The sequence below is a fragment of the Taudactylus pleione genome, unplaced genomic scaffold, assembly GCF_031769625.1.
Source record: "Taudactylus pleione unplaced genomic scaffold, aTauple2 ptg000066l, whole genome shotgun sequence".
NCBI lineage: Eukaryota > Metazoa > Chordata > Amphibia > Anura > Myobatrachidae > Taudactylus > Taudactylus pleione.
This window is the reverse complement of record NW_028284468.1, coordinates 27,719,589-27,732,119: the sequence shown is the minus strand read 5'-3', so window position 1 is coordinate 27,732,119 and position 12,531 is coordinate 27,719,589. Positions and strand designations below refer to the sequence as shown.

The window sequence follows — 12,531 nt, the reverse complement described above, 5'->3', positions numbered from 1 at the left end:
ACCATTGGTGAGCCACAAAAATAGCAAGACCAGATTAGAGTTTGCCAAACAACATCTAAAAAAGCCATTACAGTTCTGGAACAACATCCTATTGACAGATGAGACAAAGATCAACTTGTACCAGAGTGATGGGAAGAGAAGAGAAGGAAAGGAACTGCGCATGATCCAAAACATACCACCTCATAAGTGAAGCATGGTGGTGGTAGTTTCATGGCGTGGGCATGTATGGCTGCCAATGGAACTGGTTCCCTTGTATTTATTGATGATGTGACTGCTGACAAAAGCAGCAGAATGAATTCTGAAGTGTTTTTCAGGCAATATTATATGCTCATATTCAGTCAAATGCTTCAGAACTCATTGGACAGCGCTTCACAGTGCAGATGGACAATGACCCGAAGCGTACTGCAAAAGCAACCAAAGAGTTTTTTAAGGCTAAAAAGTGGAATGTTATGCAATGGCCAAGTCAATCCCCTGACCTGAATGCGATTGAGCATGCATTTCACTTGATGAAGACAAAACTGAAGGGAAAATGCCCCAAGAATAAGCAGGAACTGAAGACATTTGCAGTAGAGGCCTGGCAGAGCATTACCAGGGATGAAACCCAGTGTCTGGTGATGTCTATGCGTTCCAGACTTCAGGCTGTAATTGCCTGCAAAGGATTTGCAACAAAGTATTAAAAAGTGAAAGTTAGATTTAGGATTGTTTAGTTTGTCCCATTACTTTTGGCCCCTTAAAAAGTGGGAGGCACATATAGAAACAGTTGTAATTCCTACACCGTACACCTGATTTGGATGTAATTACCCTCAAATTAAATTTGAAAGTCTGCAGTTAAAGCACATCTTGTTTGTTTCATTTCAAAGCCATTGTGGTGGTGAATAGAGGCCAAAATATGAAAATTCTGTCAATGTCCCAATATTTATGGACCTGACTATGTCCTCAACATTTAATACACGGCGGATTGTAGTAATCAACGTCTCTACACCCTGGGACCAACCAGTCGGAGGCAAAGAGCCAAAAAAGATATGTAGTCAATCGAAAACAGGAGATATGGTAAGAACTTACCTTTGTTATCTCTGTTTCTACGAAGTCCATAGGGTCCACAGGGTTGACCTTGGGGTTATAGCTGGAACAGGATCCATGGGCACCACACAGTTAAGCTTTTAGCTCCCAGGATGCACTTGGGTCCTCCTCTATACCCCGCCCCCGAGCCACAGGCACCTCAGTTGGTAAGCAGCCTAGGCCGGAGGAGAATATGGAACAGAGAGAAGGAAGACTGGAACACACAACAAACCATACTCACAGCAATAGGAGACGGAAAACCGGTGACCAGCCACACAGCCCATTTGAAGCCAGGTGCGTCAGGGCGGGCGCCCTGTGGACCCTATGGACTTCGTAGAAACAGAGATAACAAAGGTAAGTTCTTACCATATCTCCTGTTTTCTACTTCAGGGTCCATAGGGGGTCCACAGGGTTGACCTTGGGGATGTCCCAAAGCAGTTCAACTAAGGGCGGGGACGCTCCTGTGCTGAAAGGAGCACCCGGTGCCCAAAGGAAGCATCCTGAGAGGCGAAGGTGTCAAACGCATAGAACCTCAAAAACGTTTGAATAGAAGACCAAGTGGCCGCCTTACACAGCTGAACAGCAGAAGCGCCACTTCTAGCAGCCCAAGAGGGACCCACAGAACGAGTGGAATGAGCCTTAACAGAGGCTGGCACAGGTAAACCATCTTGTGCATAAGCCTCACAAATAACGGAACGAAGCCAACGGGCTAACGTTTGTTTGTTGGCAGGCCAACCCCTCTTGTGAAAACCAAAGAGGATAAACAAGGAATCAGACTTCCTAACCGAAGCCGTCCGGTCTACATAAATTCTAAGCGCCCGGACCACATCTAAGGAAGACTCACCAGCTGAAAGATCAGGGGACTGAAAAGCTGGCACAACAAGTTCCTGATTAATGTGGAACTTCGAGACCACTTTGGGCAAAAACTCAGGACGAGTGCGGAGCACCGCTCTGTCCTGGTGAAAAATCAGGAAAGGAGGGCGACAGGAAAGCGCCCCCAATTCAGACACCCTCCTGGCCGAAGCAATTGCCAGGAGAAAAAACGTCTTAAATGTCAGCCACTTGAGCTCCACCGCCTCAAGAGGCTCAAACGGAGGACCCTGCAGGACCCGTAGCACCACCGCCAAGTCCCAAGGAGCCACAGGAGGCACAAAGGGAGGCTGGATCCTGAGAACACCCTGGAAAAAGGTGTGAACGTCTGGTAGTATTGCAATCCGCCGTTGAAACCACACGGACAAGGCGGACACATGAACCTTCAGAGATGCAAGGCGTAAGCAGAGATCCAATCCTGACTGAAGAAATTCCAAGATCCTGGAAACTCGGAACACCCGAGGATCATAATGTCTGGACTCACACCACTGAAAGTAAGTGTGCCACACTCTGTGATAAATCCGTGCTGAAGCAGGCTTGCGTGCCCTGAGCATGGTACCAATAACCGAACTGGAGAAGCCCCGAGACCTCAAGACGGCTGTCTCAAGAGCCACGCCGTCAAAGACAGCCGACCCAGATCCGGGTAAAGGCAGGGCCCCTGAGACAACAGGTCCCGACACTGAGGAAGAAGGTACGGAGCGTCGATGGAGAGGCTCCTGAGATCGGAGTACCAAGGACGTCTGGGCCACGCCGGAGCTACCAGCACGAGCATGCCGCCGTCCTGCTTGAATTTCCGCAGAACCCGAGGAAGCAGGGATAGCGGAGGAAACAGATACGCCAGGTGAAACGTCCATTTCACCGACAGCGCGTCCACCAGACTTGCGCCTGCGTCTCTTGTCCTTGACCCGTAAACGGGCAACTTGTGATTGTGACGGGAGGCCATCAAGTCCAGCTCCGGCAGTCCCCACCTGTCCACGAGTAGCTGAAACACCTCTGGGTGAAGCGACCATTCCCCGGGATGCACGTCGTGACGGCTGAGGAAGTCCGCCTCCCAATTGAGGACTCCGGGGATGAAGACCGCCGAGATCGCCGGAATGTGACCCTCCGCCCAAGTCAGGATACGAGACACCTCCAACATCGCTGCCTGACTGCGAGTTCCGCCTTGGTGGTTGATATACGCCACCGTGGTGGCGTTGTCGGACTGCACCTGTACCGCCCTTCCGTGAAGAGCGGGGCCGGACGACTGCAGGGCCCTGTATACTGCCCGCAGTTCCAGGATGTTGATGGGGAGAAGTGCTTCTTCCGCTGACCAACGACCCTGAAGCGACAAAGAGCCGGTCACTGCCCCCCAACCCCGGAGACTGGCATCCGTCGTGAGCAGGACCCAGTCCGGGATCCAAAATGGGCGCCCCTCGACCAGATGAGCTGTCTGAAGCCACCAAGCCAAAGATTGCCGAACGTCCGGAGACAACACCAGCACCTGAGAGCGGATCCGGTGAGGTAACCCGTTCCATTCTGATAGAATCAGCCCCTGCAGGGGCCGGGAATGGAACTGGGCAAATTCCACCATGTCGAATGTCGACACCATGGACCCCAGAACTCTCATAGCCGAATGGACCGACAGACGGCAACGGCTCAGGCAACTGCGTATCCGCAGCTGTAGGGAGGCGACCTTCTCCGGAGTCAGGAAGATCCTTTGCTGACGCGAATCCAGCAGGGCTCCCAAATGAACCATCCGCTGTGATGGAATCAGGGAGGACTTTTTCCAATTTATCAACCACCCGTGTGCTTGCAGGCAAGCAATCGTCAGGTGGAGATGTTGAAGCAGTACCTCCGGGGAGCTCGCCAGCAACAGGAGGTCGTCCAGATACGGCAGCAGCCGTACATTCTGGTTCCGAAGATGTGCGGCCATGACCGCCATAATCTTCGTGAACACCCTTGGTGCCGTGGAGAGGCCAAAGGGTAGCGCCCGGAACTGATAGTGGTGTTGAAGGATAGCGAACCTGATACCGCTGGTGTGAAAATGCTATCGGAACATGGAGGTAGGCGTCCTGGATGTCCAGGGACACCATGTAATCCCCCGGTTCCATCGCCAGAATGATGGAACGTAACGTTTCCATCCTGAACTTGGGAACTCTGAGGAATTTGTTCAGAGACTTCAAGTTGAGGATAGGGCGATGAGAACCATTGGGTTTCTGCACCAGAAACAGAGACGAATAATACCCCGTCCCTCGTTGTGATAGAGGAACGGGAACAATGACCCCTGCTTTCAGCAAGGACTCTATAGCCTCCTGAACCTGTAACGCCTTGGTCTTGTCCTGAGAAGGACTTGTGCAGAAAAACTGGTGGGGTGGTCTGTGCCGAAAAGACAGGGCGTACCCCTGGGAGACCACTTCTCGAACCCAGGCATCCGTGGTGGTATTGTGCCAGCACTGGGCAAATAGAAGAAGTCGGCCTCCCAGTCTGAGGTCCCCCAGAGGGAGGCCCGTCCCATCAGGCCGCAGGTTTATCTTCCTGCTTGGAAGAAGGGCGCCGAGCACTCCATGCTTGCTTCTTGGGTTTAGAGGCAGTCTTACTCGCAGACTGTCATGGGAAGGACTGACCTTTCGCCTTACCCTGAACCCGAAAGGAACGAAAAGCCGAATTCCGAACCTTAGCAGGCAGTGCCGCCGAAGGGAGGAAGGCCGACTTGGATTTAGCCAGGGTGTCCACTATTTTGTCCAAGTCCGGACCAAATAGTAATTCCCCATTGAAAGGTAAGGCCTCCAGACCCTTCTTTGAATCAGAGTCCGCTCTCCAGGACCGCAACCACAAGGATCGGCGGCCAGACACCGCTGCAGCCGATACCCGCGAGGTCAGCAGACTAGCATCTAAAGAAGCTTCACCAATGTAAGAAGCAGCGTCCCTCATTTGTCCCAACAACGCCCGCTGGACATCCGGAGCGTCGTCTGGGAAGGTATCTTCCAATGCATTGGCCCACCCCTCAATGGCCTTGGCCACCCAGGAGATGGCCATGGACGGTCGGGCCACCGCCCCGGAGAGGGAGTAAATAGACTTTAAGCAAGTCTCAACTTTCCTGTCCGTGGGATCCTTCAGCGAGGATATCGACGGTAATGGTAAGGTGGCGCCCCGAGTTAAACGGGTGACATGGGAATCCACCGCCGGTGGAGTTTCCCATTTTTTACAATGTGCCTCAGGGAAGGGGTAATTAGAAGCCAACCGCTTCTGAGGAAGGAATCTCTTACTGGGCGCCTGCCAAGCTACCGCCATATGATCCGTCAACTGATCCGACAGGGGAAACACAGCAGAAGCCACCTTAGTTTTTTTGAAACTAGGAAACTTCGACTTAGGAACCGGTGCCTCATCCTCTATAAGAAGAATAGCTCGCACCGCCCTAACTAGTGCTCGCACATTAATGGACGACTTGGTATCCATTTCCTGGACCGAGGCGTCCGAGTCAGTGTCATCAGGGACCTCCCCATCATCTGAGGAACCCTCTGAGTCCGATACCTGAGCAGCCCGTGTCATGAGTGGGCGTTTTGAAATCCTAGAAGGCATGTCAGTCTGCAACATTGACTGAAAAGCCGAGGAAGCGGCCGCCAAATTTTGCACGGAGTTGGAGAGCACATCCACCCATGGTGGAGGAGTCGCTATAGGGGCCTGAAAAGGTACCACAGGCTGCTGCGGCACAGGGGAAGCCTGTATATACATAGGCAACCCCGCATAGGGACCTACTGATTGAGACCCAGGAGGACTCCGCAATAACTGCGGGACACCCGGGGAATGGGGGATGGTCGGCTGGGGCACCGCCCTAGTAGGGAGAGCAGTCGGGACCGACAGACGGTCCGCAATAGACACCAGCACTTGAGAAAACATCGCCCACGGTGGTTCCTGCGCCAGAGAAGGTCTGGATGGGCCAGGAGCCACCTGGCATCGACTACACAGGCCATCCTGTGACAAATCCTCCCTATCTACTCCTGCAGAACAGCGTCCGCAGGAGGCCAACACCGGAGCCACTGAGCGCTCAACCTCCTCATCTGACATGACAGAATATATTATATATCTGGCACCAGGGTAGAAGTAAAACGCACTCACCGGTGTGCTGAACAACAGCCCACAATATGGCACTGAGTAGCACACAACTGTATGTGACGGACCTCACAAATACGTGATCTATATAAGTGAGGTCAGTAGAAACGCCCCTCCCCCACACACCTGTAGGGCTTGTAGGAGAAGTAAAGGGATAGGTATAAGCTGACAGTAAGTAGAAAATAAGCACAGACGGCAGCACTAGCAATAGTCACATACCATGCAGGAAGATATACTCACTGCACCTTTCCACTACAATCAACCTGCCCAGATTCAGTGTCTGGGAGGGCTATAGTGCTGTGTACGCTGTCCTTAATCAGGGGAGAGGTACACAGGGGGACCGGTCCGCGTGCTCCCTGAGATCTGCGCTGCCACTGGGAAAATGGCCGCTGGAGACCTCAGAGGAGGAGTGGCCGTGTAACTGCAGCTCAGCGACGCCAGACTGCGTGCTGAAAGGCGCGCTGAGCTGAGGGGAGGAGCCGCTGACAGGGAAGGCTTCCTCCCCTGGCTGGCCATAACCCCAGGGATGCTGGCTTCCCGCTTGCCCCTTTATCCCTGGTGGTCTAGTGGTCCCACGGGTTATGGGGGGGCCCGCCGCCACTGCCAGCAGCCTCCGGTCTGTCCCCAGGACCGGAGGCTAAAGGACTGCATTTAAGGCATGCCGCTAGCCAGCGACGCGCGGCTTACCTGAATCCCCGGCGACTCCGGCAGCAGTCCTGGGAGGTAGACAGAGTCCGGCTAGTACGGACTCTGCCCTCCCGCCGCGATCCCCAGATCAGTACTGGCGTCGCGGCGCCAGTCGGGGATCAGAGCGGCAGCGTGGGCGTCTGTACAGACAGCCCTTCGCTGCCGTCTGTAGTAAAAAGAATAAAATAAATAAAATCTAACTTAAAATAAAAAAGCTTCTGGGGGCTGCTCCTGCAGCCCCCCTGCGCGGTGACCGACTCCGGCCGGGCACCAGCTTACACTGAGGTGCCTGTGGCTCGGGGGCGGGGTATAGAGGAGGACCCAAGTGCATCCTGGGAGCTAAAAGCTTAACTGTGTGGTGCCCATGGATCCTGTTCCAGCTATAACCCCAAGGTCAACCCTGTGGACCCCCTATGGACCCTGAAGTAGAAAGAGCCGATAGCATGCGCGCAGAAAAAGGGGCGTGGTTTGTCACAAGGCCACGCCCCATTTTTGTGAGCACACCTTTGGTATGACATTTGCAGGAGTATGACCTTGTGTCACACCCCCGTTTTTAGTCACGCTGGGGGCAAGCCCAGGACATTGAAAATAAACATTTTACATAATCTTCCCAATATACATTTTTCACTGTTGAAGTGAAAGAAAAAGCAACATAGAAAACATTTAAATAGCCACGTTCACATAAAATACATATTGAAATCCAGAACCACATAAAATACATTGAGAATGCCAGGGCCCATAAAGCTGTGCCCCCTGTAGTTGTGCCCATTAATCAATGCCCCCAGTAGTTGTGCCCCTTCTGCAATGCCCCCCAGTAGCTGTTCCCATTAAGAAATGCCCCCCATTAGTTGTGGCCCTTATGCAATGCCATCTGTAGCTGCGCCCACTAAGCAATGCCCCCTGTAGTTGTTCAAATCGTTCAGTCGTTCATCTGACAAGTCTGACAAATCTGACCGTGTGTATGCTCCATAACATACGATAGTTCCATTCCATTCATGTACAGCTAAATTCCCAACATGTTTACTTTAAGAAGCTGAAGATTATAATATATAATTTTTTTTTTTATAATCTCATTAACATGTCACACGTAAAATCATATGAGAACATACCGTGTTTCCCCGATAATAAGACCTACCCCGAAAATAAGACCTACCCTTAATTTTGAAACCCGGTCCAAATTAAGCCCTACCCCGAAAATAAGACCTACCTGAACTCATTTTGAGCTGGGAACGCTGCAGAGACCAGCGTTCCCAGTCATGCAGTGCGCGGGTGACGTCATGACGTCACCCACACGCTGAGGATCCTGTGCGGCCGCGCCTGCTGGATCATGTCAGATCCAGTCAGCGCGCAGGTGAGAGTCAGGTAAGTGCACTGCAATAAGGGACACTGCTACAGGGGGGGGACCTGCATAAGCGGCACTTCCACAAGGGAGCCTGCAAGGGGGAGGCATGCATAAGCGGCACTTCTACAAGGGGGCCTGCAAGGGGGGGGCCTGCAAGACCTACCCCGAAAATAAGCCCTATGGTGTTTTTGTTAACAAAAAAAAAAATAAGACAGTGTCTTATTATCGGGGAAACACGGTATGTGGTTTCTGTCGATCCAATGTAACAACTTGTGACTCTACAAACAAAACTGAAGATGTAGTCACCTTTACCAACTGTCCACACTACAACTATGAGCCGTATTCAATTACAGCAGATCCGCAACACTTTTTCGCCTCCATCGCGTCTTTTTTAAGCGGAAAAGTATCGCGGCCGTCCCCGCTTTACCCCGTTCTCAATATGGAAGTACGTGAAACCGGGACCCGGCGAAACTTGAACAGGCGGAAAGTATTTGGGGAAATCAGCTTGACACGCCCCAAAAGATGCTCTGACATGGGGGATCACTATAGTACCCCCCAATTTGGCTTGCTGAAGGTATTTGGGGTTTTTAAAACGGGCTCAATAGCTGCTAAATAGCGTTTTTGCATACGTGGTGAAGAATAGTATTCAGGAGTATTTTTTCCAGAAAATAAGTCATCCCAGCAAATTTAGGGTACTTGAAAATGGGGGCCAGCATATTTAAAAGTTGCTAAAGTTAAGTTGAAAAAATTGTGAAAAATCCACCTTCCGCAAGCACCTGCAATCAAAAAAACACTTGGGGCATACTTGGGGACCCCCCCAGAGTCAAGTTCGCTAGTTTTTAACTTTGTCCCCCAACATTTTTTTTTTGCCCCCAAATTCAAAGTAATTTTTTGGAGTGTTTTTGAAAAAAATTTACACAGTTTACCTATGGGGGACTGCCTGAAGGCTGCACGAGGGTTCCCGTAACGTTGCACCCCAAAACCCCAATTCTGCACTTTTTTCCGCCTGGTATTCATAGGCAAAACTTTTTCGCCTATTACATTGTATTGACTTTCCACCTAGGCGGAAAGTCTTCCAAATTGAATACGGAGTTAAACCAAAACAGGCGAAAATGACGTCATCGGCGAAAAGTTTTTCGCCAAAAACACGCAAAAACTTATTTTTCGCTTTAAATTGAATACAGCCCTATGTCAGACAGAGCCTATATTCTGGAGCTCTATGTTGCACTTTTGAATCAAGGCTGTGACTGCCAACTGATGGGTCCTCTAAGGAAAAGGCAGGAACCAAGCAATTTGGCTCTTGCGCACTGCTTTTGTGTGAAAAATGTGAATGTCTGATATAGGGCAGAATACAAGGTATCTTGGGAATGTTGCGATAACATCCCTGAGAAACCTATGTGTGGTGGGTGCCCTGATAACAGAAAGTGATGTCCACATCAGAACTCTAACAATAAAATATTAGCAAGCGTCTATACAGATATTATATGCATTTTAAACTTCCCTTATACAATGTTATGCACAAATCATCTGCACTATTAGTGTTGTTATCTTTTTCACTTATAGCTTCAAAAAGTTACAAGGGGAAATGTGACATGAAAAAAAAAGTCAGATTATTACATAGCTAAATGGAATAACTCAATTTAGACCATTAGAAAACAATCCTGAATACTCACTGGCATAGTTTTATCCCCAAAGAAGTAGATTTTGGAAAATCCGTCCTTTTCAAGAAGTCCCAGGCAGTAAGTCTTGTCCCAGCCATTGGGGAACACGTCAAAGCTGATCTGACCACCTATTGGTAGGAAAAGATGGTATTTCTTGAGGTTAGCGATAATTAAAAACAATTTACACAATCCATCATACCCACAGGATAAGTTCAGGCAATAAGGTCATATCGCCTTCAGCACTTGCTGCACCCCTGAAGTACGAGATCACACCAGCAATATATATTGTAATTATTACACCATCAGGAGCCTGTGGATACTACACCATTTTATTACCATAGCAACACAAAATACCTCATACTTATCTTTTTCTTCTAGACCACCTTACCCATGCATTCGCCAAAAGAAAAAAATAACAAAAAAAAACACAAAACTAATGATAATAGCACTGAAGGTTTATATTTCAGATAACGAAGGACAAGTGGGAAAAAACTTTTTGGGCCAATTTGGAAACATTTCCACTGCCGTATGAAGTGATATAAACAAATTACTTCTAATATTCAGAATTTAGCATTAATCTGGAAAAAACAAGGTATAGAATATGTGTGATCTTGAAGTTGGAGTGGTAACAGCCAGAAAAGTGTAAAAAAGGAGATTTATGTCCTTGCCTGTTAAATCCTTTTCTTCGATTCCATAGGGTACACAGGCTTTACGCTGGGTATAGGTTGGTTGGAGTCTGGGCACCACATGGTTAAACTTGTTGAGTACAGCACAGACTACCCCCCTCTCCCTCTACCACGCCACCAGCCACAGGCACCACAGTTTAGTTAACAAGCCTAAAGCCCAGGAGGGAAAACGATGAGAAGGAAGACCGGCACACACTCCGGTCCATACACACAAAAATGTGAACAGGAGAACCGTAAGCAGAGCAAAGCCCCCGGGCAGGTCAGGTGCATCAGGATGGACGCTCTGTGTCCCCTATGGAATCAAAGAAAAGGATTTAACAGATAAGAACATAAATCTCCTTTTCTTCTTCCTCTACAGGGGACACAGGCTTTACGCTGGGACGTCCCAGAGCGAATGCCCTAAGGGAGCGGACGCTCCTGGGCTGCACTGAGAACTTTTCACCCAAAAGCCACATCAGGAGAGGCGAGGGTATCTAAAAGAATAGACCTTTAGAAACGTGTTGGTAGAGGACCACATGGCTGCCTTACACAGCTACTCTACAGAAGCACCAAGTCGCACTGTCCACGAAGTTCCCACTGACCGGGTAGAATGAGCCCTCACCACGGCCGGTGCTGGAATGAGCATGTGTGGTGAATAGTCAAATGTATCCATCTGCCCAGCGAATGCTTAGTAGCCGGCCAGCCATGTTTGCAAAATCATACAGGACAAAGAAAATCTGTCCTACGCACGTCCTTTGTCCTGTCCGCGTAAATCCAGAGAGCTTGCACGACATCCAAAGAGGCTTCCTCCGGTGAGGAATCAGGAACCACAATCTCTTGATTGATGTGGAACCTAGAAACAACCTTAGGAAGGTAGCCTACTTGTGTTTGGAGGACAGCTCTGTCCTGGTGAAAGATTAGAAACAGAGAGCGACAAGACAATGCTCTCAAGTCCGACACCTGTTGGGCAGAGGCAGGTGTCGCCAATATGGCAAGGAGGAAGAGAGTCTTCCAGGTAAGCCAACAAATGTCTACAGTGTCCACGGGCTCAAAAGGCGAAGACTGAAGGGCCCTAAGAACCAGGGACAAATTCCAAGGAGCCACCGGCGGTACAAACGGGGATTGTACGTGGAGGACACCCTGAAAAAAGGTCCAAACATCAGGCAAAAGCGCAATCTGCTTCTGAAAGAGGATTGAAAGAGTTTAAACCTGCACCTTTAGTGAAGCAAGCTGGAGGCCCAATTCCAGCCCCACCTGCAAAAAGTAGAGGACTAGAGAGAGTAGTTATGACCTGGGGTTAAGATTCCTAGCCGAACACCAGTCAATGTAAGTCCTCCAAACCAGATGGTAAATCCTAGCTGAAGAGGGGTTACGGGCATTGGGCATAGTGTTAATGACTGACCTGGAGAACCCCCTTAGCTCTCAAGACGGATGTCTCAAGAGTCACCCCATCAAATCGAGAAGGGCCAGATCTGGATGAAAGCACGGGCCCTGAGATCGAAGATCTGGCCGCAGTGGAAGGCGCAGAGGAGTGTCGACGGAGAGGCTCTGTCGATCCGCGTACCACGCTCTCTGCGGCCAATCGGGAACCACTAAGATCACCGTGCTTCCCTCCAACTTCAATTTGCAGAGGACCCGCGGAATTAGAGAGATTGGAGGAAAGATGTACAGGAGCAGAAAGGTCCACTGAACCACCAGAGCATCCACCAGAAAGAGCCCTGGATCTCTGGTACAAGAGCAGTACCTCAGGACCTGGTGCTTGTGTCGACATGCCATCATGTCGATATTAGTCAATCCGCAGTGAAGAGCCAAGAGATGAAAGACATCCGGATGCGTCCTGGTGGCTTAGGAAGTCCGCTTCACAATTTTGTACTTCAGGAATGTAAACCGCTGACAGGGACGGAAGATCCTCTCCGCCCAAAGAAGAATGCAGCCGACTTCCCGAATGGCGGCAGGACTGCAAGTACCGTTCTGATGATTTATGTAGGTTACAGCATTGTCGGACTATATCTGGACAGGGCGACCCCGCCCTGTAAACCGCTCAGAGTTTCAGAATGTTGATCACCAATTGGGTATCCCGAACTGACCACATCCCTGAAAAGTCTCCTTACCACCCCCGAAGGACTTGCGTCGGTGGTAAGGAGAATCCAGTCCTGAA

At 50.1% G+C, this 12,531-nt stretch overlaps 1 protein-coding gene across 2 annotated transcripts in view; it reads right to left on the bottom strand.

Moving 5' to 3' along the window:
- Window positions 1-12,531, bottom strand: part of PMM2 (phosphomannomutase 2) — a 38,899-nt gene that overhangs the window by 13,013 nt on the left and 13,355 nt on the right. For both annotated transcript variants that reach the window (XM_088466756.1, XM_088466755.1), the window contains exon 7: window positions 9,721-9,836. In XM_088466756.1, coding sequence (XP_088322882.1) covers window positions 9,721-9,836 — 116 coding nt within the window. The remainder of the gene's footprint in view (window positions 1-9,720; window positions 9,837-12,531) is intronic.